This window comes from Lipophrys pholis (genome assembly GCF_963383615.2).
Source record: "Lipophrys pholis genome assembly, chromosome: 15".
NCBI lineage: Eukaryota > Metazoa > Chordata > Actinopteri > Blenniiformes > Blenniidae > Lipophrys > Lipophrys pholis.
Genome location: NC_137642.1, coordinates 27,733,043 through 27,756,498, shown reverse-complemented (window position 1 = coordinate 27,756,498; position 23,456 = coordinate 27,733,043). Strand labels below are relative to the sequence as shown.

Below are 23,456 nucleotides of genomic sequence, written 5' to 3'. Positions count from 1 at the left end.
GAGGAGGCGCAGAGGAGCAACCGTTCATGTTAACTGAACTCCAAATAACGCTTTCATTCATTTGCTAATTTTACTCACACACTCATTAGTGACACACACACACACACACACAAACACACACTCTGCTATGACGAGTTCTCGCACTGAAAACATTCCCGGGGCCTTTTGTTATTTTAATCTCACTTCTGATACAATCAGCAGTTTGTCCTCTGGTGTCAGATCACTTCCTGATCACGTTTCATTCACTTTAACTGGCTTTACGACGCCTGCGAAGAAATTCACAAGACGAGCTGCGACCAAATTCAAGGCAATAATCCGTCAGTATTGACTTTAGTTCCCTCGGGATCAATGGAAAGCAGCTGTCTTAGCATTAGCATTAGCTCTGCTCAAGTCGATTTGGTCGTAGACGAGCAGCAGCTTCACTACAGTCCAAACCTGATTCTATTGGACCTCTGAAGATAAACCAGGAACTCAGAGGTGAGCTCTACGGTAGAACCAACCGAATGTCTTCACGTTAATATGGGGAAGGGTTCTGTTCAGAGAACCTCTTTGCTTCTGTCGTTCTGGATTTAAAACTGTTCGGTGTTTCAGCTGCTTCTTGAAGGCGCTGAAACGTTGACGTGTGGACAGAGGAAGAACTCGAGACGTTGAACCTTTCTAGACTCTTTAATCTCCGTTCGTTCTACTGTGTAGAAAAATAAGCATCAAAAATAGATGAAACAAAAGAGAAGAAAAACCAGCAGGAACAAAAATGTAGAAATTTCTATCATCAAAACTTCTAAAGAAAGAACATCTTAGCGGCGGCGCCACAATTCCTGCTAACAACACAGGCTAACGTGAGCCAACAGCTACAACCCAGGAGGAGGAGGAGCTTCCTGCAGATCTTTGTTTCTGCTGAGTCATGTTCGTTTCCTATGAGGGCTTCCTGAATCATGACTCAGCAAAAACATGGCAGTAACACCTCTGACCCCCCCCCCCCATGGTAACCATAGTAACGCTTCCCTCGTAAACGGACTCAGCTTTTACACAGTTTGAGAAAAATAATGTTCCTGAATGATTTGAAGAGTTGATCAGTGAAGATCTTCATGTTTGAGTGGAGCAGATAAAAGCATGAAGCATGACTTAGCATTAAGAACCTAAAATTATAGTTTTACGGCTTTACGGCAAATCAAACAAACAAAAAACTAGTTTCTTCTGCGCCTGAACGCACGGCGAGCTCTGATTGGCTGCTTCACTGTCCACAGACCGTCTGTGATTGGTCGGCTCCTCTTCGTCTTCGTCCTCTTTCTTCACGACAGGTCTCAGTACTTTAATGCAGCTGGTGATCCGCCACAGGGGGTGGGGCCAGGTTGATGGCGTCCAATCAGCTGGCCGGGTGACCGCGAGTCACAGGGGCACCGCAGGACGGGCAGAAGGGGTGCGGCGGCGCCAGGAGCTGCTGGCACAGCGAGCAGAGCGGCCTGCGCCTCGGGGGATTCTGGGAGCTGGTCCGCAGGGACTGATGGTGGCGAGCGAGCCAGGGGTCCCAGCAGGGGCCCCGGGGGGTCCGGGAGTCTTGGCGCCAGTCGCCCTCTGGAGGAATGTCGAGGCGCAGTGGCTGGGTGGGTGGGGCGTCGCCCGGCACCCTGACAGGCTGCTGGCGGCCACCGCCGCCGCGAGACTTGGCAGCGGAGCGGCAAGGAAGCGTCAGGGTGGCGTAGACCGCCGGCTGAGGACCTGATGGAGGAGTAGGACCTGATCCTGGTCTGGGTCTGGGGAGGGAGGAGGAGTAGGAGCAGGAGTAGGAGGAGGGAGGAGGCGGGGCTCGGCGAGGAGCTCGAGGTAACGTGCCGTAACTCAGAATCTGACTCCTGTCAGACCCCAAGACCTGCTGCTGGAGACCAGGTCCAGGTCCTGGAGGAGGACCAGGGGGAGGACCAGGACCAGGAGATAATCAGGACCAGAACCAGGACCAGGACCAGAGGAAGAACCAGAATCAGGGAGAAAAAAAGAGAATCAGAAATACGTCTGAAGCAAAATCTTTCTTCTAATCTAATCTATTCTAATCCCAGCTGAGAGGCAGGCTGCTGCTCCGGTTCCCCTCAGACACCTGACTCAGCATTTTGTGACTCAGCAGTATTTGAATGAATGACTTGAAATAAAATGAACACATGAATGACGTGACACTTCAAATGGCCTGCATGAGCAGAGAGGAGGTGTGGAGGTGCAGGGCTGGCAAGTTACCTGAGCGTCTCCAAGAGGAGGAGGAGCAGGAGGAGGAGGAGGAGGCGGGTCGTGATGTCTGCGAGTGGGGGAGGTGCTGTGGAGGAGGTGGAGCAGGAGCGGAGTGGTTGAGGTGTCGGGGGTGGAGGGAGGCATGATCTGCTGTGGAGGAGGAGGGGAGGAGCATGGAGGAGGTGCTGGGGCGGCGGAGGAGCAGAGAGGAGGAGGAGGAGGAGGGGAGGTGGGTGTGTCTGGAGGCCGATGGCTCCTTCAGGGAGGAGGTCAATGAGGAGGTGAAAAGAGGAAATGAAGATCAAAACATGGAAACACTAAAAATAAGTGAATGAGAGTCGCGTCCGAGACACCATGAAGACTCCTGAACACCATGTAGTTCATCTGCCAGGCCTTCAGGTGGCACTGTAACGCTGCCACAGTAACACACCACAAACAGAAGACGACGAGCGGGTCGTCCGCCATGTTGTTGTTGCTCAGTGACGTCACCGAAAGGGAGGCGGGGTTTTAGGTGGAGAGGCGGGGCGATGACATCATGGTTTTATGCTAATATCGGCCAAAAACCATGGTTACGTGAAGCGGCGTTGTGGTGTGGGCGGGGCCTCAGTTTGAGGCTCAATTGACATGCAAAATGTTTATAGCGTTTTGCTTTTCCATTTTCACGACAACTGTGATCGGAGGCACTGAAAACACAACTTTGTGACAATGGCTCCCAAGGTGGACATTTTTGAAAACGCTCCAACCCCGTCGCCATGGAAACACTGCAACACGGCCGTAAGAACTAGTTCTTCTGCACACGCTCAGTAGAGCCAATCAGAACAAAGTTTCCTCCATGATGTCAGGACTCCCAGTACATATTCTCCTGGACCTGGTAGTTTTATTTTGACAGTCCATTGATAACAATCCAACTTGGTAGTTTTATTTTGACAGTGTCCCGTGATAACAAGCTAACTTGGTAGTTTTATTTTGACAGTCTGATAACAATCTAACTTGGTAGTTTTATTTTGACAGTCCCGTGATAACAATCTAACTTGGTAGTTTTATTTTGACAGTCTGATAACAATCTAACTTGTTAGTTTTATTTTTGACAGTCTGATAACAATCTAACTTGGTAGTTTTATTTTGACAGTCTGATAACAATCTAACCTGGTGGTCTGTCCACTAGAATTTCCGTGTTCTACCAAAGTTGATGTTCCGAGCTCATTGTTCTCCGTGTGTGTGTGTGTGTGTGTGTGTGTGTGTGTGTGTGTGTGTGTGTGTGTGTGTGCTTTCATTACTAAAACTAACAACAGCACCCACGAGTGGCCCAACATCGAAACTACATCGTTTTCAGTGTTTGACATTTTCGTGGAAACATAAATCATTTTCAAAACGTTGCTGTATGAACACAAAATGTTTCGGAAACGAAAATGCAAAAATTATGTTTTAACTTGAAATGTCGGGGAAACAGGAACTGGATATCTTCTTTTTTCAGTTTCTCACCTTTTTCATTTATGTTCTTTCCTTCTTTCAAAAACTTTCAGTGTAAATAATACTTTCTATAAAAAAACTGAATCCTTAAAAGAATTTTATCCCGAATTAAAACATTTTTTTTTTTTTTATTATTATTTTTTTCCTCCCCAAATGTTGTGAACTTGAAAGAAGGAAAGCGAGCCGACGCTCTCTGACTCACGTGGCTCCGGGGAGCGAGGCCGTCCGGAGGCCCCGCCGTCACGCTGAGGCTGCGCGCCAGGCGTCGCAGGTTCTCGGCGCTGTAGCTCTCGTCGTCGCCGGGCGGCTTCAGAGGAGAACAAGGTTCTCCTGAGTCCAACGTCTTTTCTCGCTTTACGACTTTGAGCAGAAGAAAAGAAAAAAAGGAAACAAACCTGCAGAGTCGAACTCCGGAAAACAAACTTCTCCAATTCAGCGGTCGGAGTTTTAGATCGTCCAGAACCAGAGAACGATCTCCTCACACCTGAAACACACACACACAGACACACACACACACACACTGAGTGTGTTGTTGTGTTTCTGGAGGTTTCGAACTCTCGACAGTTTTTACCCGTCTTGCTGCTGGCGGGCTGAGGAATCCTCCCTGGGCTGCCCCGGTGCATGCTGGGAGCCCGCAGGCTGGCCTGGTACAGTGAGTCCAGCTCCGACAGCTCCTCGCCGGGCTCCGCTCCACTTCCTGGTGCATTCTGGGAAGCGTAGTACCGGCTGACGTTCTCCGCCCAGCGCTGCACGGGGGGCGGGGCCCTGTGGTCTCCTGGTGGGGGCAGGGCTCTGTGATCCCCCGGTGGGGGCCGGTTGCGAGGGGCGGAGTCTTGAGGAGACTGGCAGCCTGAGCTGATTGGTGCAGAATCCACGGTGTCTGATTGGTCCAGCTGTAGGCAGGACCAGTTCCTGGTGGGAAGTGTAGGAGGGGGCGGGTCTTGGTTGTCTTTCTTTTGAAAAGACTCAGCCCCCGTCATCACCCGACCCCTGTCGCTGACAGGCGAGGGGGTCCAAGAGTGTAGGGGTGGAGCTTGTGCTGAAACACTCTGATGGGAGGACCTGTCGGCCTCCTCAGGTGGAGGGGGCGGAGCCAGGACTCCCCGGGCAGGGAGGGGTTTCCCAACATGAAAGCAGGGGTCCCTGTCATCCTCCCCGGGTGAACCTGAGGGGGGACAAGAGGCGGGGACAGAAAGAGGGAGGGGCTTAACCACACAGGTGGTGGGAGGCGGGGCCTGCCGGTCCTCACTGGAAGGCGATTGGTCCATCAGAAGTAGTCCGAGCGAGAGAGGCGTCTCACTGGAGGGGGGGAGAGAGACAGAGGGAGAGGGAGAGGGGAGAGAGACAGAGGGGAGAGAGACACAGGCCTACTTTATAAAACACAGCAGAGACACAGAGTTTGTCTCACTCTGAATCACCATGGAAACTAGAGACAGCAGCTAATTGGCTGACTGTCTCTGTCTTATGTCCATGAGGATGTTTCTGATTGGTTGCTGCCAGCTGCTCGTGTCAGTTCTCCACTAAGAAACGTCCACAGGCCCTTGAAGGCTGGGATCTACTTCCTGTCAGACAGCGTGGACGATGGCGTGGCATCTGATTGGCTGACAGTTTTACCTGGGCTGTTCCTGGAGCTGTCGGCCCTCCTGCTGCAGCTGCATGCGCTGCTGCAGGCTGCAGGCCCTCCTCATGCAGCGCTGCAGCCGGCTGTGATTACGAGCTCCGCCCCCAGCCGCCACCGGACGCAGTTTGACTGCGTCACATGTCAAAAGAAAATACAGAACAGAAAGAAAAATGGACGACATGAGGGAAACAGAAAAGATGGATTCATGTCAGAGGAGGGAGGGTGGGGTCTGAGGGAGGATGAAATGATGAATTAACATACAAAAAAAACATAAAAAAACTGAAAGCAGGCGGTGTTTTTTATTTTTCTAGTCCGAGTCTGAACCTGTGTGTGTGTGTGTCTGCGTGTGTGTGTGTGTGTGTGTGTCTGCGTGTGTGTGTGTGTGTGTGTGTGTGTGTGAGAGAGAGGAGCTCACAGACGGCGTCGTTGACGGCAGACAGCGCTGCAGCGACCTCGCCCACTTGCTCCAGACGCACCGACTGGTCGAGAAGAAGCTCCGCCTCCGACACACAGCGCTCAAAGCTGTCACTTTTACCTGCAGTTACACACACATTAGATGTTTGTGTGTGTGTATCTGCGATTCTGTGTGTGTGTGTGTGTTTGTGTGTTTGTACCCTGGATCTGCAGCTGATCCAGGTCCAGGTACTTGCTGGGTCTGGGGTTGAAGCCCAGCGCCTCCTCCTCCTCCTTCTCCTGCCTCCTCTGCTGCTCCTCCTCCCTGGCTCTCCTAAGCACCTCCTCCTGCAGCTCGTCCAGCTCGCTGCGGCCTGCAGGGGGCGCACCAGGACAAGGTGGACGCTGCAGCAGGACAGGTGTCTCAGGTGTGAACTCACTCGGGCTCCCCCTGCTGGACGAGCTGTGCTCCTGCAGCGGAGCGCCGCTCCTCCAAGAAGGCCCCGAGGAGGAGGAGGAGGAGGAGGAAGGCTTCTTCACAGGCCTGTCCCTGAGGACAGACAGGTGAGCGTCATTCTGTTTGTCTCCGCTAAATCGACTCATCTAGCTAATGATGACATCATCAGGGGGAGGGGCCATGATGATGATGATGATGACGGTGGTGACTCACCTGTCTCCTGCCTCCATGCTGACGGGGCTGCTGCTGTTCCTCTCACTGCTCTCATAGCCGCTCTCCATCCTCTGAATGAGCTGAGGAGGAGCAGCAGGAGGCCCGGTCTCTGCTCCGTCCCTCCTGCAGGGGGCGATGTGGAGCGTCTGGAAGCCCCTGGGCCCGGCCGACGTGTCCTCCTCCTCCTGTGCGGCTCCCCCGTGTTCGGGCGGGGGGGCTCCCAGGGGGCTGTACCCTGCCTGGCGCCTCCTCTCGCGGGTGAAGATACTGTCGATGTTGAGCGCCTCCCTCCGGGGCCTCCACGTGGGCCGACACCTTCCCGAGGAGCTGTACCGGGACTCGCTGCTGCTGCTGTCCGCTTCCCAGTCGGCGGGTGAGAATGAGCGGGGAGGAGCAGGATTGGCAGGGTGGAGGAGGTGCCTGATGGAGGAGAGCTCAGAGGAGAGGACGGCGGCTGGCAGAGAGGAGGAGGAGGAGGAGGACGAGGAGAGGGGGCGGCTGTGGAGGAGGTGCTGCATGGTCTCCTTAAAATCTCTCAGGCAGCTTGTGGACGAGGAGGATGAAGTATTGGGGAGGTGACGAGGGGCCTGCTGCTCCTTCAGTGTCTCTCCTGGCAGGAGGAGGACCAGAAGAGGGTGAAGCAGTAGGAGGACCAGAAGAGGGTGAAGCAGTAGGAGGACCAGAAGGAGGACAAAGAGAATATGAAGGTCAACCGAGGGGAACAGGACATGAGAAGATAAATGTTAAAAGATGAATAATGAATTAAGATGAAAAGAACAAAAGAACTTATGAATGAAAATAGTTTTTCTTATCATCCTCAAATAAACACGAAGTGTGGAGTACCTCAGGGTTCCTGTCTCGGTCCACTATCATCCAACAATAACAAATAATTCACTAAAAATTTACCTTATGATGTTTGTTTTCATCTAAAACAGGAAATATTTCAGAGGATCTTCGTTTAAATAACAAATGACAGATTCAAATAAGTGATCTCTGCCCCGATTGGTTCTTCTAACTGTCACCACCCCTGATTGGCCCTTGGCTCCGCCTACCCTCGCTGTGGTACCCGGCTGACGGAGCTTCACTGTTGGATTTGGATCGCCGGGGGCGGCTTGAGCTCCACCTCCTGTCCTTGGCCCCGCCTCCCTTTGTCAGATATTGGTTCTGCTCGCTGTCCGCCGCGTTGCCTTTATGACGATGACACCAAATCAAATGATAATGAGAACAAAAGAAGAAGAATGAACGAACGAGTGGACCCTGATTGGACCTCGGGGCCGACCCTCCTCCCGGGGGGGGGGGGGGTCCTAATCTCCGGCTGACACCCACCTACAATATCCAGGCAGCGGGGCGGGGCGCCATCGGGGGGCCGGAGGCAGACGACGGCTCCCTGGGAGTCGGCGTAGTGACTGACCAGGGACTCATGGTGGGAGAGGGAGGGCTGTCGGTGCGAGCAGCTCTCCGTTGACGAGTCGGTGCGAGTGTCGCTGGAGATGGACGGCTCCCGGCCTGGGGGGGGGTCAGGGGGTCGGAGGACAGAGGTGAAACACAGAGCTGCAACAACAGCTGCAACAGCTCCTCCCGTCTGCAGGTCCAGGGTGGAGGTTTACTAACCTGTGTGCTTGCTGCTGTGCTACTACTACGACTCCTAGCTGTGTTGTAGTTACCCGAGTCTTCGCTGTCGTAGCACGCCTTGTGGAGGTGGCGCAGGTCGAGGGGCGGCGGCAGGTCCTGCGCCGACACCGGCGTCCCCCGCGGGTCGGCGTACAGCAGCAGCAGCGGCTGGTAGTGGCCTTTGATGCAGCGCGAGACCACGTCCTTCCACTTTGGACCGATCTGCAGGAGAACCACAGGACGTCACCGACAGGAAGGAAAAGAACCGGCGTGACAAACCTGGAGGGAAGCGGCCAGCACGTTGACGCCGCACCTGTTTGTTTATGAGCTGAACGTTATTGTTGATGTCGAGGTCTTCAGTGAAACTTACTGCTATCTATAAAGCCTTGTGGCAGCGTAGCAGGACGTCTGACCCGATCCAGAGTCCACCGGACGGATCAGTGGATCAACATGAGGTGCAAAGCCACCGACCGACTACAGAGGGAGCGCGACTCCACCTGGAGCCATCCAGCTCAGGACATAGTTCAAAGTTTCCGACCACACAGAAGTGAAACTATTGGCACATCTCGCGTAGTTTCCAGGCTTTACCTGAATGATGGCCGTCGGCGGTGACGCCTGAGCTCAGCAGGCGGTGGCGGTCTCAAAGCACAAGAGATAAAAAAAAAGGTCTGCAGAGGCCGATGAAGTGCAGCAAAACAGTTGATCCTGCTTTGTGCCGTCCGTCACGTTACCAGCCTCACTGCTGACAATCCACCACACAAACCCAGTGTGTGTGTGTGTGTGTGTGTGTGTGTGTGTGTGTGTGTGTGTGTGTGTGTAAGCACAGGGGAAAAAAATGTGTGCATTTGTTTTAGAGGAAGAAAGAATGAACAATGTGGACAAAAAGTGTTGGCTGCTCTGTGGAGGACGAATGTGTCCAGAACACACCCTCCATCTGAAATCTGTCCCACTGCCAGCGTGAAAACAATGGAGGGAAATCCTCTGTTTTTACAACCGGGGGAGGGGGGGGGGGGGGTGGGGGGAGAGAGAGAGAGAGAGAGAGAGAGAGAGAGAGAGCGAGAGAGAGACAAGGAAAATGTCATGCAGTTACACCATCTGCTGGTTTGGGGGCGCTGTCGCCTGAGAGAGAGAGAGAGAGAGCGAGAGAGAGAGAGAGAGAGAGAGAGACTTCATGCAGGTCTGATCCGGATGAGTTCTGACTCCGAGACTTCATTCAGGTCTTCAACAGGTACTAAACTGCAAACCTGAGGATGGGACCGGTGTGGGTGTCGGGGAATCAAACCGGGTGTCCTACCTCTTTGACATGAGCGTCATCGAAGTACATCCACCGTCTGATCTTGGTTTGGAAGAAGAAGGTGGAGTAATGTTTCCCGTAGTAACACACCATCCCCACCAGGTAGAGCTCCGAGTGCCGAGCCTTCTCCTCCGTCACCCTGTAGAACAGCTACACGCACACACACAGGTTAGCGTGCACACACTCAGCCAGATCCAGGTCCAGCCCCTCCCCCCCTCCATACATCTCCCAGCCTCAGGCAGGTTCCCAGAGTGTGGATCACGTCCTCCGCCAGGTCCGAGTGGTCCGAGTCCCAGACCAGACCGATGGTGACGATCTCTGGACTGTTGAGGAGGACCCGAGCCATCCGGAGCTGCTGCCCACACTGACTCTGAGGAGGAGGAGGGAGCCAGTCAGTGTGTGTGTGTGTGTGTGTGTGTGTGTGTGTGTGAGTGTGTATATGTGTGTGTGTGTGGTGAGGAGCTCACTGGACAGTTTCTCAGATCACCCATGCTGGCGTTTCTCAGCAGCTCTCCAAACATGCTGGGTGTGGCCTTCTCCCTGGACTCCAGCATCTTCACTGCCTGGTTACTGAGGAGCAGCAGGAGGAGGAGCAGGAGGAGGAGCAGGAGGAGTCATGTCAACTCATTTCAGCACCATATAAACTAATGTGGTCAATGAGTCTGGTGTCACTATGGCAACCACGGTAAAATGCTCCAGAACCAAACTTCAAAGATGATTCTCGGCTCAGGATCACTGACGTACGGAGGATACGTGTGTGTGTGTGTGTGTGTGTGTCTTTAGACGTCTCAATGAAGAAAGTTATTAGCTGGTTGTCATGGTGACTCAGGAGCGTTACCTAGCTACAGCAGGGCGAGGGGGCGTGGCCTGAACTTACCTCATCTGAGATGTGACACACACACACACACACACACTTACCACAAGGAAGTGGTGGAGATGTAATGAACCATCTGAATGAAGGGCAGAGGGTCCGAGGATGCTCCACAGTTGCTGCACACACACTGAGAAACACACACACACATATACACACACACACACACACACACACACACACACACACAGCAGGTCCATTAGAACACACTGTCTGCCCGGTAAAAGTTCAGACACACAATGTCCATCATTACATCTCAATATGGCCTCAGGTCATGAAATGATTCTTCATAATGTCTGTGGCTTGAAGTTGTTCAGGTGTGCGTCGTCACGGGGTTCCTATCGTGGTCGTCAGTGTTGTAGGAGTCACAGTTTGTGTCGTTTGAGTTTGTTTGCATGCTTCCACTAGTTGCTTCCACTAGTTGCTTCCACTAGTTGCTTCCACTAGCTGGTTGCTGTTGGCCGCCGGGTTCAAGTTGCCGACCTGTTCAAACAGCGTCATGGCGAACTTCTGGTGAGGGATGCAGTGTCGAGCGGTGCAGACGTCCTCTTTACTCTCGTCTGCGATGTGGAAGTGAATCCTCATCAGGATGTTCTCCTACACACACACACACACACACACACACACACACACACACACACACACACACACACACACACACACACACACACACACACACACACACACATCTGAGCACCTGGATGCGCTCCTGTGACATCACTTCCTGTTGTACGGGGGTTCTTACGAAGCATTCGGCGGCGTCATCCATGATGCCGAGCTGGAAACGCTGCTCGTCCTGGAAGGTTTTAGCCAGCGCACTGCGCAGGATGTCGGACGGCAGCACCGTGTCGCTGCTGTACTGAAACTGAGCGAAGATACTCTGACGACAGAGGACAGAGGTCAGAGGTCAGGGGTCAGACACCTGAGGTCACTGCAGGATACATATCAGTCACCAGAAGACTCAGAGGTCAGGGGTCAGAAAAAAGGAGCCAAATGCCACAACCAAAAACCAGAGGTCAAAGGTCAGAGAGCAGATATGAAGAACCAAAGACCGAAGGCCCGAGGCCCGAGGACGGGACCCAGTGAGGTCCAGACTGAGAGCAGAGTCCAGGTCCAGGTCCTCACCTTCAGGGCGCAGAAGATGCAGGAGTCCTCCATACACCTGTGAGTGCTGAGCTGACGGAAGCTGCGACGGAAGATGTCGAGGTGCCACAGAACCTGAAACACAGTGAGGAGAAGAGAGACGGAGAGTGAAGCTGGAGCTCTAGCAGATTCTGCAGAAGAAGACCCAGAAGATTCTGCACAAAAAGATCTAGAAGATTCTGCACAAAAAGATCTAGAAGATTCTGCACAAGAAGATCCAGAAGATTCTGCACAAAAAGATCTAGAAGATTCTGCAGAAGAAGACCTAGAAGATTCTGCAACAAGTCAATAAAATGAAGATATCTAACTGAATTAGGATCCAGAAACAGGAAACAATCAACCAATCACAGTTGAGCTTAGCCACTGTGTGTGTGTGTATGTGTACTGTTGGCTCAGTGTGTATGTGTCCTCACTCTGCAGTGTCAGCACTTTGGGTGTTTGTTTTCTCCATCCTGCCCCCCCACCAACAGCAATATGGTCCTGCAGCATGCAGGGTGCAGGACACACACACACACACACACACACACACACACACACACACACACACACCCCACAGAGTGGGGGGGTGACGTCAGGTGTGTCTGTGTATATACTGCTGGCTCAGTGTGTGTGTGGGCTTCAGTTAAACTCTGTAATGAGTGTTTAAGCTGCAGCAGTACCGACTCAACTCAGTCTGAATCTCCAAATTACAGCCTCCATCCCCTCCACCCACCTACCTACCCCCCCCCCCCCCCCCCCCCCCCCAGTTAGAGTACAAAATACCTGCAGGAGGTGTTAGTGCATAAAGAGGTGAAAGGTCAGCGGTGCGTTCAGGTACCTGCAGGGCGCTGTTGAGAAAGCAGCTGTTCTGCCCCGGCTCGTTGCTCAGACCTTTACTGGGGGCGATGGAGGTCATGGTGCGAGGGGTCAGGATACCGGGCATCCCCCCTCCTCCTCCTCCTCCTCCTCCTCCTCCTCCCCCTCTGCTGCTTCCTCCACCGTTTGATGCAAAGTAGTTCCTCTTCCACGACATATCCTTCCGCCTGGCGCTCACTTCCTGCGATGCTCAGCTTCCTGTGGTCCGTCTCCACGGAGACCGATCCATCTCCAGGGCTGGACGAGGGCAGGAGGAAAGAGATGAAGAAAACCCAGAGATGGGCTCCGGCTGGATGAAGAGGAAAAGTCCATCCAGAATCCAACGAAGACTTTTCTGTCCTAGACGCCGAAACACAACGATGACGATGAACAGAGAGGCCACCAACGCTCCAAGGAATCTTAAAATCTACTTTTTAATAACACAAGAGGACAAGACAGAGACAAATGAACACAAACGCCCCCCCCAAAAAAAATTCTAAAGAAATGACTTCAAACACACGACAAAGACTTAAAATAAATAAAATAAATTCTTCAGTCAAAAAGCTTCAGAGAAAAAAACTTCACATTAAAAAAATAAAATCAATAAAAAAAACTCTGGACAAGCCTGCAGTCAGCACCGAGCCAGGTCAGAGAATTAGAGCTGATTAAAGATCCCCACTGTGTGTGTGTGTGTGTGTGTGTGTGTGTGTGTGTGTGTGTGTGTGTGTGTAAGCCACTGTAACAGCCTTTTTGTTACATAATCAGTTTTCCACCAAATCAGTGTGAACCCTCCAGAGAGCCTCCGACATCCACAGACTCAGTGTCGGTGGTGGTGCTGTAACCCCCCCCTCTTGTTATTAAAAAAAAGTCTCATGAAAATAAAAAGTGATGTCAGAAACATGACATTGATTTTTTTCTTTTCTTTTCTTTAATAAGTGGAACTACAGGAGGTCATGAACAGATCCCTGTGGGACACCATCCCATGATGCTCTGCTCCAGGAAACCTGTCATCTCGTCTGAATGGATGTGTTGGTCTAGAAGTTATCATCCTGGAGGAGCAGCAGCAGACCCTCCAGGAGGAGCAGCAGCAGACCCTCCAGGAGGAGCAGCAGCAGACCTCCTCCTCCAGGAGGAGCAGCAGCAGCAGACCCTCCAGGAGGAGCAGCAGCAGACCTCCTCCTCCAGGAGGAGCAGCAGACCTCCTCCAGGAGGAGCAGCAGCAGACCTCCTCCAGGAGGAGCAGCAGCCCTGTTTCTTCACCTGAAGCTTTCATCTCCTTTCCTCATCAAACCGTTTCTGCTCTCCTGCATCGTCACACCGAACTTCATTCACAAATCTTCCTCTTTAACGCGTTTCTGTCTCGTGCCGGCTGTGAGGGCGTCAGAGGACCGGAGCTGATGCTCGGGGTCAAGATACCGGAGCCGCTCTTTGGATCGGCCGGACCGGATGTGCAGCCCAGACCCGGATCCAGTAGGAGAACCGTATCTGAGTCCGGGCTGCAGTCCCGCTGAGACCACCAGCAACAGACGCCACGAGTGTGAATCCCGTCAAACCACGGTGGCGTCTGGTGTGTGACGAGTCACTGAACCGGAGCACGAGCAGGCCCCCGGACCGGAGCCCCTGGACCCCCGGACCCTCAAACCGGCCAGTCGGCGCGCGGCTCCGGGCTGCATGACATCACTTCCAGCAAAACTTCCCCAGAACAATGCGGGCTGAAGCGGCGCCGGTGGTCCGCTTCAGCCCGGCTCGGACCCTCCGTGGCCCGGCAGCCACACGCACGACCCGCGGAGCAGAACCGAACCGCAGAGCGTCTGCGTGTGTGTGTGTGTGTGTGTGTGTGTGTGTGTGTGTGTGTGTGTGTGTGTGTGTGTGTGTGTGTGTGTGTGTGTGTGTGTGTGTGTGTGTGTGTGACCGGGACCAGGACCGTGAACGGCTGCTGAGTCTCCAGCAGCACGCAGGCAGAAAAAACGGCAACATGGACGCGGCGGAGCGGAGCTCACCTGTGGCCCGGGGACCGGGGGGACCGGGGGGACCGAGGGGACCGGGGGGACCGGGGGGACCGGGAGCTGTGCGGCGGGACACCGCGGAGACGGCGGCAGACGTATTGTCGTAGCAGCGGAGCCGGAGGAGGAGGAGGAGGAGGAGGAATAGGGGGCGGCGCTACCACCTGCAGCACGGGGCGCGAGTACCCGCAACGCGCGTGCGCCGCGGAGCACGTGAGCGTGTTTGTGTGGCGAGTGTGACGTCAGCGATCGAGCCCCCAAAAGATGCTGCGTAGTAAAAGTAATTTCTCTGGAAAAGCACTGAAATGACTGTTGGACTCAGAAGTTGAAATTAATTTTATTGTGAAACTCAACATGTGAATGTGATGATGATGATGATGATGATGATGATGATGGAGACAAAGTGCTCAGTGAAATGTGAGTGAGGACAAGGTACTGCAGCAATAAGTCTCTCTCTCCCTCTCTCTGTCCCTCTCTCTCTCTCTCTCTCTCTCTGTCCCTCTCTCTCTCTCTCTCTGCATCTTCCTGTATGACATCATCCTCACCTGTTATGCACCTGCACTGTTTACACTCAGTCACATGGTGGTGCACACACACACACACACACACACACACACACACACACACACACACACACACACACACACACACACACAGTTTCATTCCGGGCACAAAGCTTGATTTGGGATTTATAGAGGTTTTGGTTGTATTTTCTCTTTGCCAACAAGCTGCAAACCCCGAAGACTGACCTGCAGTAGCTGCACCTCCTCCTGCTCCTCCTGCTCCTCAGTCTTCGTTCAGCTTCATCACCTCCCTCTCCACACCGCAGCAGATGCCTCACAGTGACACCATCCTGTCTGCTCACACCTGTTTCTACGCAAACAGTACCTCCTCCTCCTCCACCTGTCCTCTTAAAGGGACAGTGACTCTCGATTTGAGTCACAAACCTACAAACGTACAGATCCCTACATCTGAGAGAACAACACAAGAGGCTGACTGACCAAGCGACCTACAAATCAATCAACCAGCTGAATCAATTCTCAAATAAATAAGTGTTCAAATTGAATTATTTTCTCTCCCATGTGATTCTGATGCGGTTGTGGATCTTTTGTAGTTTGCACGTTCTCCCCACAGATTTCACCCACAACTCCCTGATACAGGTTGGTGAGTTGGTGACAGTAAATGTCCTGTAGGGGTGTGATTCTATGACTCTTCAACTTTTTGACTTCAGACTTCTGCTGAATAAACACTGACAGAACACGATGGCAACTTCACGTTCAGCCAAGGCTGCAGCTACCACCGAGGACACCGAGGTCGAGACCTCAGTATTTTTCCGACGTGTATCTAATAAAACAATGTTAAAACAATGCTTTGGAACAGGGTGGTTATGTGAGTAGTTCCACCAGGTTACCACAGGAGGCGCTGCAACTGCACAAGGGAGCCAAACTAGACGTCCACGAAGAAGAGCGCAGCTGATGGTGAAACATACCAGAGGTACCTCGCTGTAAATATTGTACTTCAATTCAAATCTCCTCCAAATAACAGTTGGGACACGAGTCTTCATTCATCATAACACAGGTTTGTTACACACACATATACATGTCATACTCACACAGAAGTCACTTGTGTTTTAATCAAATGGATCTATTCTGAATACATTTTGGTCTTAAGGTTGTTCTCTACTTTGTGACTAATGTGCAGGAGAATGATGAGAGGTGGACCTCAGTATTTCTAAAACTCTGGCCCTGCAGGAAGCTGTGAAGAAGAAGAGGAAGAGGAGGAAGAACGAGCTGGATAAAGTCAATTCTCTTTATTTAAATACAAGCTGTTTTTACATCGTTATACCAGTGCTACACACACACACACACACACACACACACACACACACCACGTGTTTTCAATTCAGTTAATTTCTTTACAGATAAAGTGGGCACATGAGTTCCAGAGGTAACTACCTGTAGATTACTTTAGTGAAACAAGTGCTTTATAGTTACTTTGTACTCACACAGGCAGTAATTCCTAAACATTGGTAAAATAGATTTTAAATTGTGAGAATTTTGGTGTGTGTGTGTGTGTGTGTGTGTGTGTGTGTGTGTGTGTGTGTGTGTGTGTGTGTGTGTGTGTGTGCAGCAGTGACAGTAAATGCTTAGAGCAGTGAGGTCAGTTTGTCTTTCTGTAGCATTTACAAAGTGAAATGTCTTTTTAAATCCACGGACACGTTGGATCGGTCCCTGGTTCAGCCGGTCCTCGGCACCCTCAGGTGGTCAGGTGGTGCAGCAGCAGCCCCACAAACAGGTTGTCCTCTGACTCCACCCACTGCCCCGCCCTCAGATCCAGCCTTAGCTCCTCCCCCTTCCTCAGGGGGAGGAGGGCAACACTGCTGACAGGCCCCGCCTCATTGATCTCCCGCTGCTGCAGAGCCACTGGGGCCCCGCCCCTGGCCCCGCCCCTCCTCAGGAGAAGGTGGGCAGGGCCTTGTCTCATGTCCAAGCTGAGGACGAACAGGTAGACGCCGTCAGACGGAGCCACGAAGACGCCTCCTGAGTAGGCATGGCCGCGGTTCACAGATGGCTTGAAGTGGAGGACGCCGTCGGAGGCGCCCTGAGGAGCTCCGCCCACAAACAGTAGAGAGCCTCCTGATTGGCTAAACACACCTGCAGGGGAGAAGTCATCAAGAGTAAAGAGGAAGTCCCTGGAGGTCGTCAGTGTCTGTTTTGATGTGCAGACTCACCTGTGGCCTCCCTCCTGCTCCGGGTGTGTCCCTCCCCTCCCTCAGTGGCCTCCCCACCTCCTGCCCTCCTCTTCTTGCCCTCCACCCTCCCCCGGCTGCTCCTCAGGAGCCTCCACAGCTGGTCCAGCTCCAGCGGCTGGTTGGCTGCTGCCACCACGTCTGCGTTGCTGAAGACGTTCTTGAAGACCCTGAGGTGCTCCTCCAGGCCTCTCTTCAGCCACGTCACCTCCTCCTGCAGTTGGCCCTCCAAGCCACTGGGGGGCACCGCCTTCTGGGAGGAGGTGTTTTGGCAGGAGCAGGGCATCTCCTCCAGGCGGAGCAGGCGACTCTGCACCTCCTCCATCGTCTTCTCCAGGTTCCACAGGTCGCCGCCGTCTCCTCCAACCCGCCGCGCCTCCGGTGGGAGCAGCAGCTGATGCTCCCTTACTGGAACTCCTCCTACGCTCTGCCTCCTCCCGCCAGGCAACCAATCATCTGCGAGTGAGGAGGAGGAGGTGAGGGATGGCTGGTCAGCTGATGGCTCCTCCTCTCGGCCTCCTGAGGACAAATGAGAAACGAGGTCTGAAATAAAGAAATTTTACGTGACGGCAATATCATCCTCCTCCTCCTCCTCCTCCTCCCCCTCCTCCCCCTCCTCCTTCCTGCTCTTCCTCTTTCTCCTTTTTATTCCACTTGTTTTGACCCCCATCCAGATTATTGTGTGGTTATTTCCCTGACATGAGTTATTTCAGTGTGTTTTTTTATTCATGTTTAGTTTCCCTCCGTTGCCACCAGGCGGCGCTGTTGTTCTGTGGAAATCTGCTGACAGAGCTGAAGAAGTCCAGCTTTATAATTTCCTCCTTCATTTTATTTTTCATCACTTGTACACCTCCCAAAGAAAATTAATCAATTGTTGGGACACTATCAGGGAATTAGAACGGCTGGAAGTAAGTGTGTGTGTGTGTGTGTGTGTGTGTGTGTGTGTGTGTGTGTGTGTGTGTGTGTGTGTGTGTGTGTGTGTGTGTGTGTGTTTCCTACCCCTGTGTGCTCCTCTCAGCGCCTCCTTGTGGCCCTCCAGCTGCTCCTGCAGTTGCCCCAGCAGCTCCTTCACGGTGGAGATGGAGTGGGCCTCCTGGTCCTGGAGGGGCCAGTCCAGGAACTCCAGCACCTCCTCCCCCAGCAGGACCTCCAGCACCTCGGTGTGTCGGATGGTGTCTTTCAGCAGGGAGGCGAAGGAGGCGGAGAGCAGCTTCATCTGCTCCTCCAGCCGTCCGTCTGCCTCCTGCAGGAGAGAGGAGGCGGCGCTAAGCTGGCCCACCTCATCCTCCAGGCTCCGGGTCCTGGTCTGGTCCGAGAACCTCCACTCCTTCACCTGGAGGGTTGGGGGGAGGGGGAGGGGGGGGGGGGGGGGGTGGAGGGGGGTCTGAATACTTCTACTAAAGCTAAGCCAAACTAAAGAGGAAGTTTCTTTGAAAACATCAAGATTCACTAAAACAAGCTGAGCTGAACAACAATAATGAAAATATAAAAAGGAGTAACTAGTTACTAAATGCAAGAAATCACATGAAATAAGAACAAAAGTCGTTTCCCTTTCTGACCTCTAATTGGTCGAAACATTACAGTGAAGCCACGCCCACTGAAGGCTACAGCGTGAAAGTATCTGTCGCGCCCCCTACCTGCTGCAGGCCGTGCTGGAGCTCCTCCCACTCTCTGGCTCCTCCCCATGGCCCCGCCCCTCCCTCACTGCTCTCCTCCAGGGCCATCCGGTTCTCAGTGGCCAGCTGGGTCACGTTGGCCACGCCCCTCTCCAGGTGGGCCATGGTGGCGCTCAGGTCCTGGCAGCGGCAGGCCGTGGAGGCGTTGTGCCTGTAGAGGGCGGTGTAGACGTAGTCCACGTCCACGTCCATCTCCTGCAGCCGCTGCTCCTGCTGGCTCAGGTTGGCCGCCAACTCCTCCACCCGCCGCAGGACCGCCACCTTGGCTTCCTCCACCTCCAGGCCCGTCTCCATGAACAGCACCTGGCTCTGTCTCGCCGTCTGGTTGACCCGCCTCTCCACGTCCTTCAGGTGGCGCCGCAGCTGCTGCACGCCGCCGGACACCATCTCCACCTCCTCCAGCAGACCACCAACCTGCAGGCCAACCAGCCTGATGAGGGCGCTGTGACATCATCCATCCATCATCCATCATCCATCTTCCATCATCCATCATCCATCCGTCATGTGTACCTTCACAGAGTTGTTAACCATCATGTTGTCGAGTCGTTCGATCTCCTCCCAGAGAGCAGACGTGTCTGAGGGGGTCTGTAGTGGTTGTGGTGGTGACAAGTGATCCTTCTGCATGTCCTGGTCCTGGTCCTGGTCCCGGTCCCAGTCCCGGTCCCGGTCCCGGTCCTGCTTCAGCTCAGCCAGCGTGGCGTTCATGGCCTGCAGGCTGACCTGGGATCAGAGAGCGGTCCTTTGAAACATGACGAACTAACCAACCCTGAGAGCTTCCTCCCTTGAGGCTCCGCCCCCTCTGACCTGCAGCATCTTGTGGTGGCGCTTCAGCTTCATGTCTATGTCCGTCTTGAAGCTGGTCAGGTTGTAGTGCATCATTGCATGCTGGGAGTGCAGCCTGTTGTCCACCTCGGCCCGCTGCTGCTCCACCTGCCAGTGGACCGTCCTCATGTGCTCGGACACCTCGTCCAGTCTGGCCTCCAGGAGCTCCGCCCCCTCGGCAGACCCCGCCCCCGGTGGGCTGCTCTTCAGCTGGGCCACGTCCAGGGTCAGCTGGCCCACCTGGAGGCTCAGCTGCTCCAGCGAGCGGTTGAAGCCCTGCAGGAACGGCTGCAGCTGGGACATGACCAGCGCCACCACGAGGGGGGCTTCTGGGTCAGGATGCATGGCGGCGGCGGGGGCGGGGGTGGCTGTGGCGGCGGCGGGGGCGGGGGCGGGGGTGGCTGTGGCAGCGGCGGCGACGGGGGCGGGGGTGGCGGCGGCGGCGGCGGCGTCCACAGCGATAGCGGCATCCACTGCATCACCAGCTGGAACTATGATAACCACATTTAGAAGCATGACTCCGGGTCACTCACCAGATTCCACTCCAGTCCAGTCTCAGTGTTCTGGAGGACTTCTTCTCCTCACAGGTTCTAAACAGCTTCAGACTCCAGACTGTCACAGGAATTCAATAACAGGCTCCATGGTCCTAAAAGAGTTTCTGACTGGTTTAATCTAGTTTCTGACAGGATTACATTGACATCTGACTGCTTTAATTTGGTTTCTGACTTGATGTGTGACTTGTTCCAGCAGGTTTCCTGTGGGATTAACCTGTTAATCCCATAGATTTGACTGGTTACTGACGGTTTTCATCTGGTTTCTGATTCTGATGGTTTATACTGAAGTTGTTGTGACCTTAAGTTGTTATTGTGTATTTGTGGCGTGGACACACTGATTCATTCATATCTTCTATAAACGAAAACAAATCCATGGGATTAGTTTGGAGTTTTGGACCCGGTGTCGTCTGACTCTGGTCCTGCTGGAGGACAGTGTTTGTGCTTCCTCCTGACCTTTGACCCGGTCAGCGTCTGTCGGGACGAGGCTGGATGTTTTGAAGGCTCGTTAGAAGCTGGGCGTCTGATGGACGTTTGTTTTTAGTGCGACACAGGAAGCGGGCGGGGTCCGCCTCTGTAAACCAGCCTGACGCTGATTAGATGGAAACGCTGCCAGCTGACGGGGCGCGTTTGATTTCCCCACCCTGTGGCAGCGAGGCCTCACTGTAACCTGACCTCTGACCTCCGCGACTAATGAGAGCCGGGCGTGATGAAAGAGGCGGCAGAGCTTCAGCCGAGCTCCAGGTTTGAATCTGGACTGTATCTGTGACCCCCCCCCCCCCCCCCCCCCCCCCACCCCCACCCCCCACAGTCATCGTACATTCATTACTCTCTGACATAACACTAACCCCCAGAAGCTTCACCCCCAGACCCCCCGGATCACCGGGGGGTCCTGCTCCTGAGGATGTGAGCTTAATCCCCCCCCCCCGCTGAAAATACCGGAGTGCTGAAGTAAAGTACAAGACTTCTGTGGTGGAAGTAAAGAGTTGGTTCTCTACTGGATCCAAGTTACCACAATTACTCAGGTAACTTCAGTAAAACTACGGAGAGAAATACAGATCCAATGGTTTTAAAAGATGTAGCACTGAAGCCTCGTTAACACAATAAAATACTCATTAACTATCTCTGATAAGTATTAATCATTATTGATAACCAAACTGCTAAAACCCGACATAATTAATACTCCGTGTGCGGACGCTCCACGCTGGTGTTCCTTGTGGTGTGATGCTTCATGGAATTGTCTTGAAAGGTCGATATTTTCAGGGCTTTTGTATGAAAATACAACAATTTCTTGTAAATTGACGACAGAGACAAAATGACAAAGTTCACTGTGTGGACTCACCTGCTACCTGCTGCTGCCGGGGGGGCGGGGGGTGCTGCGGGTGTTGTGATTGTAGTTGTGGATATTGTCGTGTTTGTGGTTGTTGTGGATGTTGTTGTGGATGTTGTTGTGGATGTTGTTGCGGATGTTGTTGTGGATGTTGTTGCGGATGTTGTTGCGGATGTTGTTGTGGATGTTGTTGTGGATGATGATGAAGATGACGAAGATGATGAAGACGATGGTCGTCATTCTGCTCGCCGAGCTGCAGGCGAGCCTGACCCTCTGACACAGAAGCAGACAGAGGGTCATCAGGTCAGAGGTCACAGGTGTGTCAAGCATGGAAATAAATTAACATCAAAGTGGACTTGTGGCTTCCTGAATTAGGATAAGGCAACCCCCCCCCCCCCCCACAACAAACACACATACACACACACACACACACACACACTCGCTCTGTTCTATTCTATGACAATCTTTTCCTGTTATTGAGACGCTTTAATCAGGCCAATCACAGGAAGTCCTGTCAGTCAGGTGTGTGTGTGTGTGTGTGTGTGTGTGTGTGTGTGTTTGGTCCTAAGTCTCTTTTCCAACTTCTCTACGTTTTCACTCGTGGTAAAAATACTTCAGCTCGCTTATTGTTCAAACCGCAGAACAAAGTAACAAAGTAACAAAGTACCTCAGTAAGAAAGTATCAGAGTATTAGAGGAGGTTTATCTGAGCTTTACTTCCTGTCATTGATCAAAGTTCAGAGTTCAGGGTATCTGTAGATATTAATCTCTGCGGTTTGACCTCTGGTGGACACCAGACGGATTCTGATACCTGGACCTCGGGCCGCCGTCTTCTCTTGTCCAATCAGAGGCGAGCTCTCAGCGGGAAGGTGATGCTCGGAGACTGCAACCAGAACACCACGAGACACAATGGAAACAGTTTGTGTTAAAGCTGCTGTTGCCATGGTGACCATGACGCTAATCCTAACGACCCACCTGTGTCGTCACAGTTGTGTCCTCCGTGTCCCGGACAGCAGCGCCACAGCATGACGCTGGAGAGCGTCTTCTTCTGTCTGTAGACCGGCCGCATGGACAGCTTGTACCTGTACACACACACACACACACACACACACACACACACACACACACACACACACACACGCACACACACACGTTACCAAAACACTAAAAGATAAATGTTTCAAATACGTCACTGTATTGTATTGCAGTTCTTGTTCCCGCCACAAGAGGGCGACACAAGGACTCACATGACCAGTTGACAGTCCGGCTTCCCGCTGGGACACGGACTCTCGTACTTCATGATGTACGATTCTCTTCCACACGCCACCGCCGAGGTCACCACATGATCCTGCACAAACGCACACCAGTTCCTGTAAAACACACACACACACACACACACACACACACACACACACACACACACACACACACACACACACACACACACACACACACACACACACACACACACACACACACACACACACACACACACACACACAGCCATTATTCATCCGTATCTATTCAGTGCACTTCTTCTTGTTCTTGATTTGTGTTTCTTTGAGAGCAGGTGAAGTTCTGTTGGGAACCTAAATGGTGCAGGTCCTGTTGTGTGGGGACTCTACATGGTGCAGGTCCTGTTGTGTGGGGACTCTAAATGGTGTAGGTCCTGTTGTGTGGGGACTCTACATGGTGCAGGTCCTGTTGTGTGGGGACTCTAAATGGTGCAGGTCCTGTTGTGTGGGGACTCTAAATGGTGCGGGCAGTGGAAAGGTTCCAGGTTCCTCCCTGCAGTGCAGCAGGAAGTCGGTCCACAGGCTCATTCTGGTCCCACAGAAATATCATGGAACTTCCTTTGTTCGTACGAGTGGACAACTTGACTCAGGAAGACCCTGATGTAATTTCCTGTGATGTCATTTCCTGTGATGTCATTTCCGTAATGTCATTTCCTGTGGCGAGCCGCCCACGGCCTGACCTTCAGTGCTGAGTGTCGGAGCTCCTGTTAGAGGCTGACCAGAGGATGAGGAGCTGCTTTGTTCTGCAGCCAGAAGGAACCAGCTGAAGAACCTCGCATGTTTTAACATTCTACTGTTCTGTGATCAGGAACGGAACCTGAAGGGGGGCGGAGCCATTCCACCCTCTGCAGGTATCGCTCTGCCAGCCGGAGAACCTTTCACTCCCAAACGTGCTTCAAAATCAAAGCTT

At 53.0% G+C, this 23,456-nt stretch overlaps 2 protein-coding genes across 2 annotated transcripts; both read right to left on the bottom strand.

Annotated features, from left to right (window-relative positions):
- Positions 1–647: 647 nt before the first annotated feature.
- Positions 648–12,299, bottom strand: usp54a (ubiquitin specific peptidase 54a; the record flags this gene model as incomplete). The annotated part of the gene is made up of 20 exons (XM_080482174.1): positions 648–1,893; positions 2,224–2,470; positions 3,887–3,991; positions 4,080–4,168; positions 4,256–4,983; positions 5,299–5,434; positions 5,721–5,840; positions 5,920–6,248; positions 6,369–6,978; positions 7,421–7,555; positions 7,695–7,874; positions 8,033–8,201; positions 9,274–9,423; positions 9,497–9,643; positions 9,741–9,843; positions 10,192–10,274; positions 10,628–10,741; positions 10,890–11,024; positions 11,270–11,362; positions 12,105–12,299. The coding sequence occupies 20 exons, from the start codon at positions 12,297–12,299 to the stop codon at positions 1,364–1,366; spliced, it is 4,398 nt and encodes a 1,465-aa protein (XP_080338300.1). The 3' UTR covers positions 648–1,363.
- A 3,721-nt stretch (positions 12,300–16,020) lies between these two features.
- mmrn2a (multimerin 2a) lies at positions 16,021–23,074 on the bottom strand (the record flags this gene model as incomplete). The annotated part of the gene is made up of 11 exons (XM_080481171.1): positions 16,021–16,778; positions 16,856–17,392; positions 17,873–18,206; positions 18,511–18,963; positions 19,060–19,269; positions 19,354–19,862; positions 21,265–21,525; positions 22,063–22,134; positions 22,227–22,333; positions 22,499–22,621; positions 22,941–23,074. 11 exons carry the CDS (start codon positions 23,072–23,074, stop codon positions 16,381–16,383), a joined length of 3,138 nt encoding a protein of 1,045 aa, XP_080337297.1. The 3' UTR covers positions 16,021–16,380.
- Between the last annotated feature and the right edge of the window lie 382 nt (positions 23,075–23,456).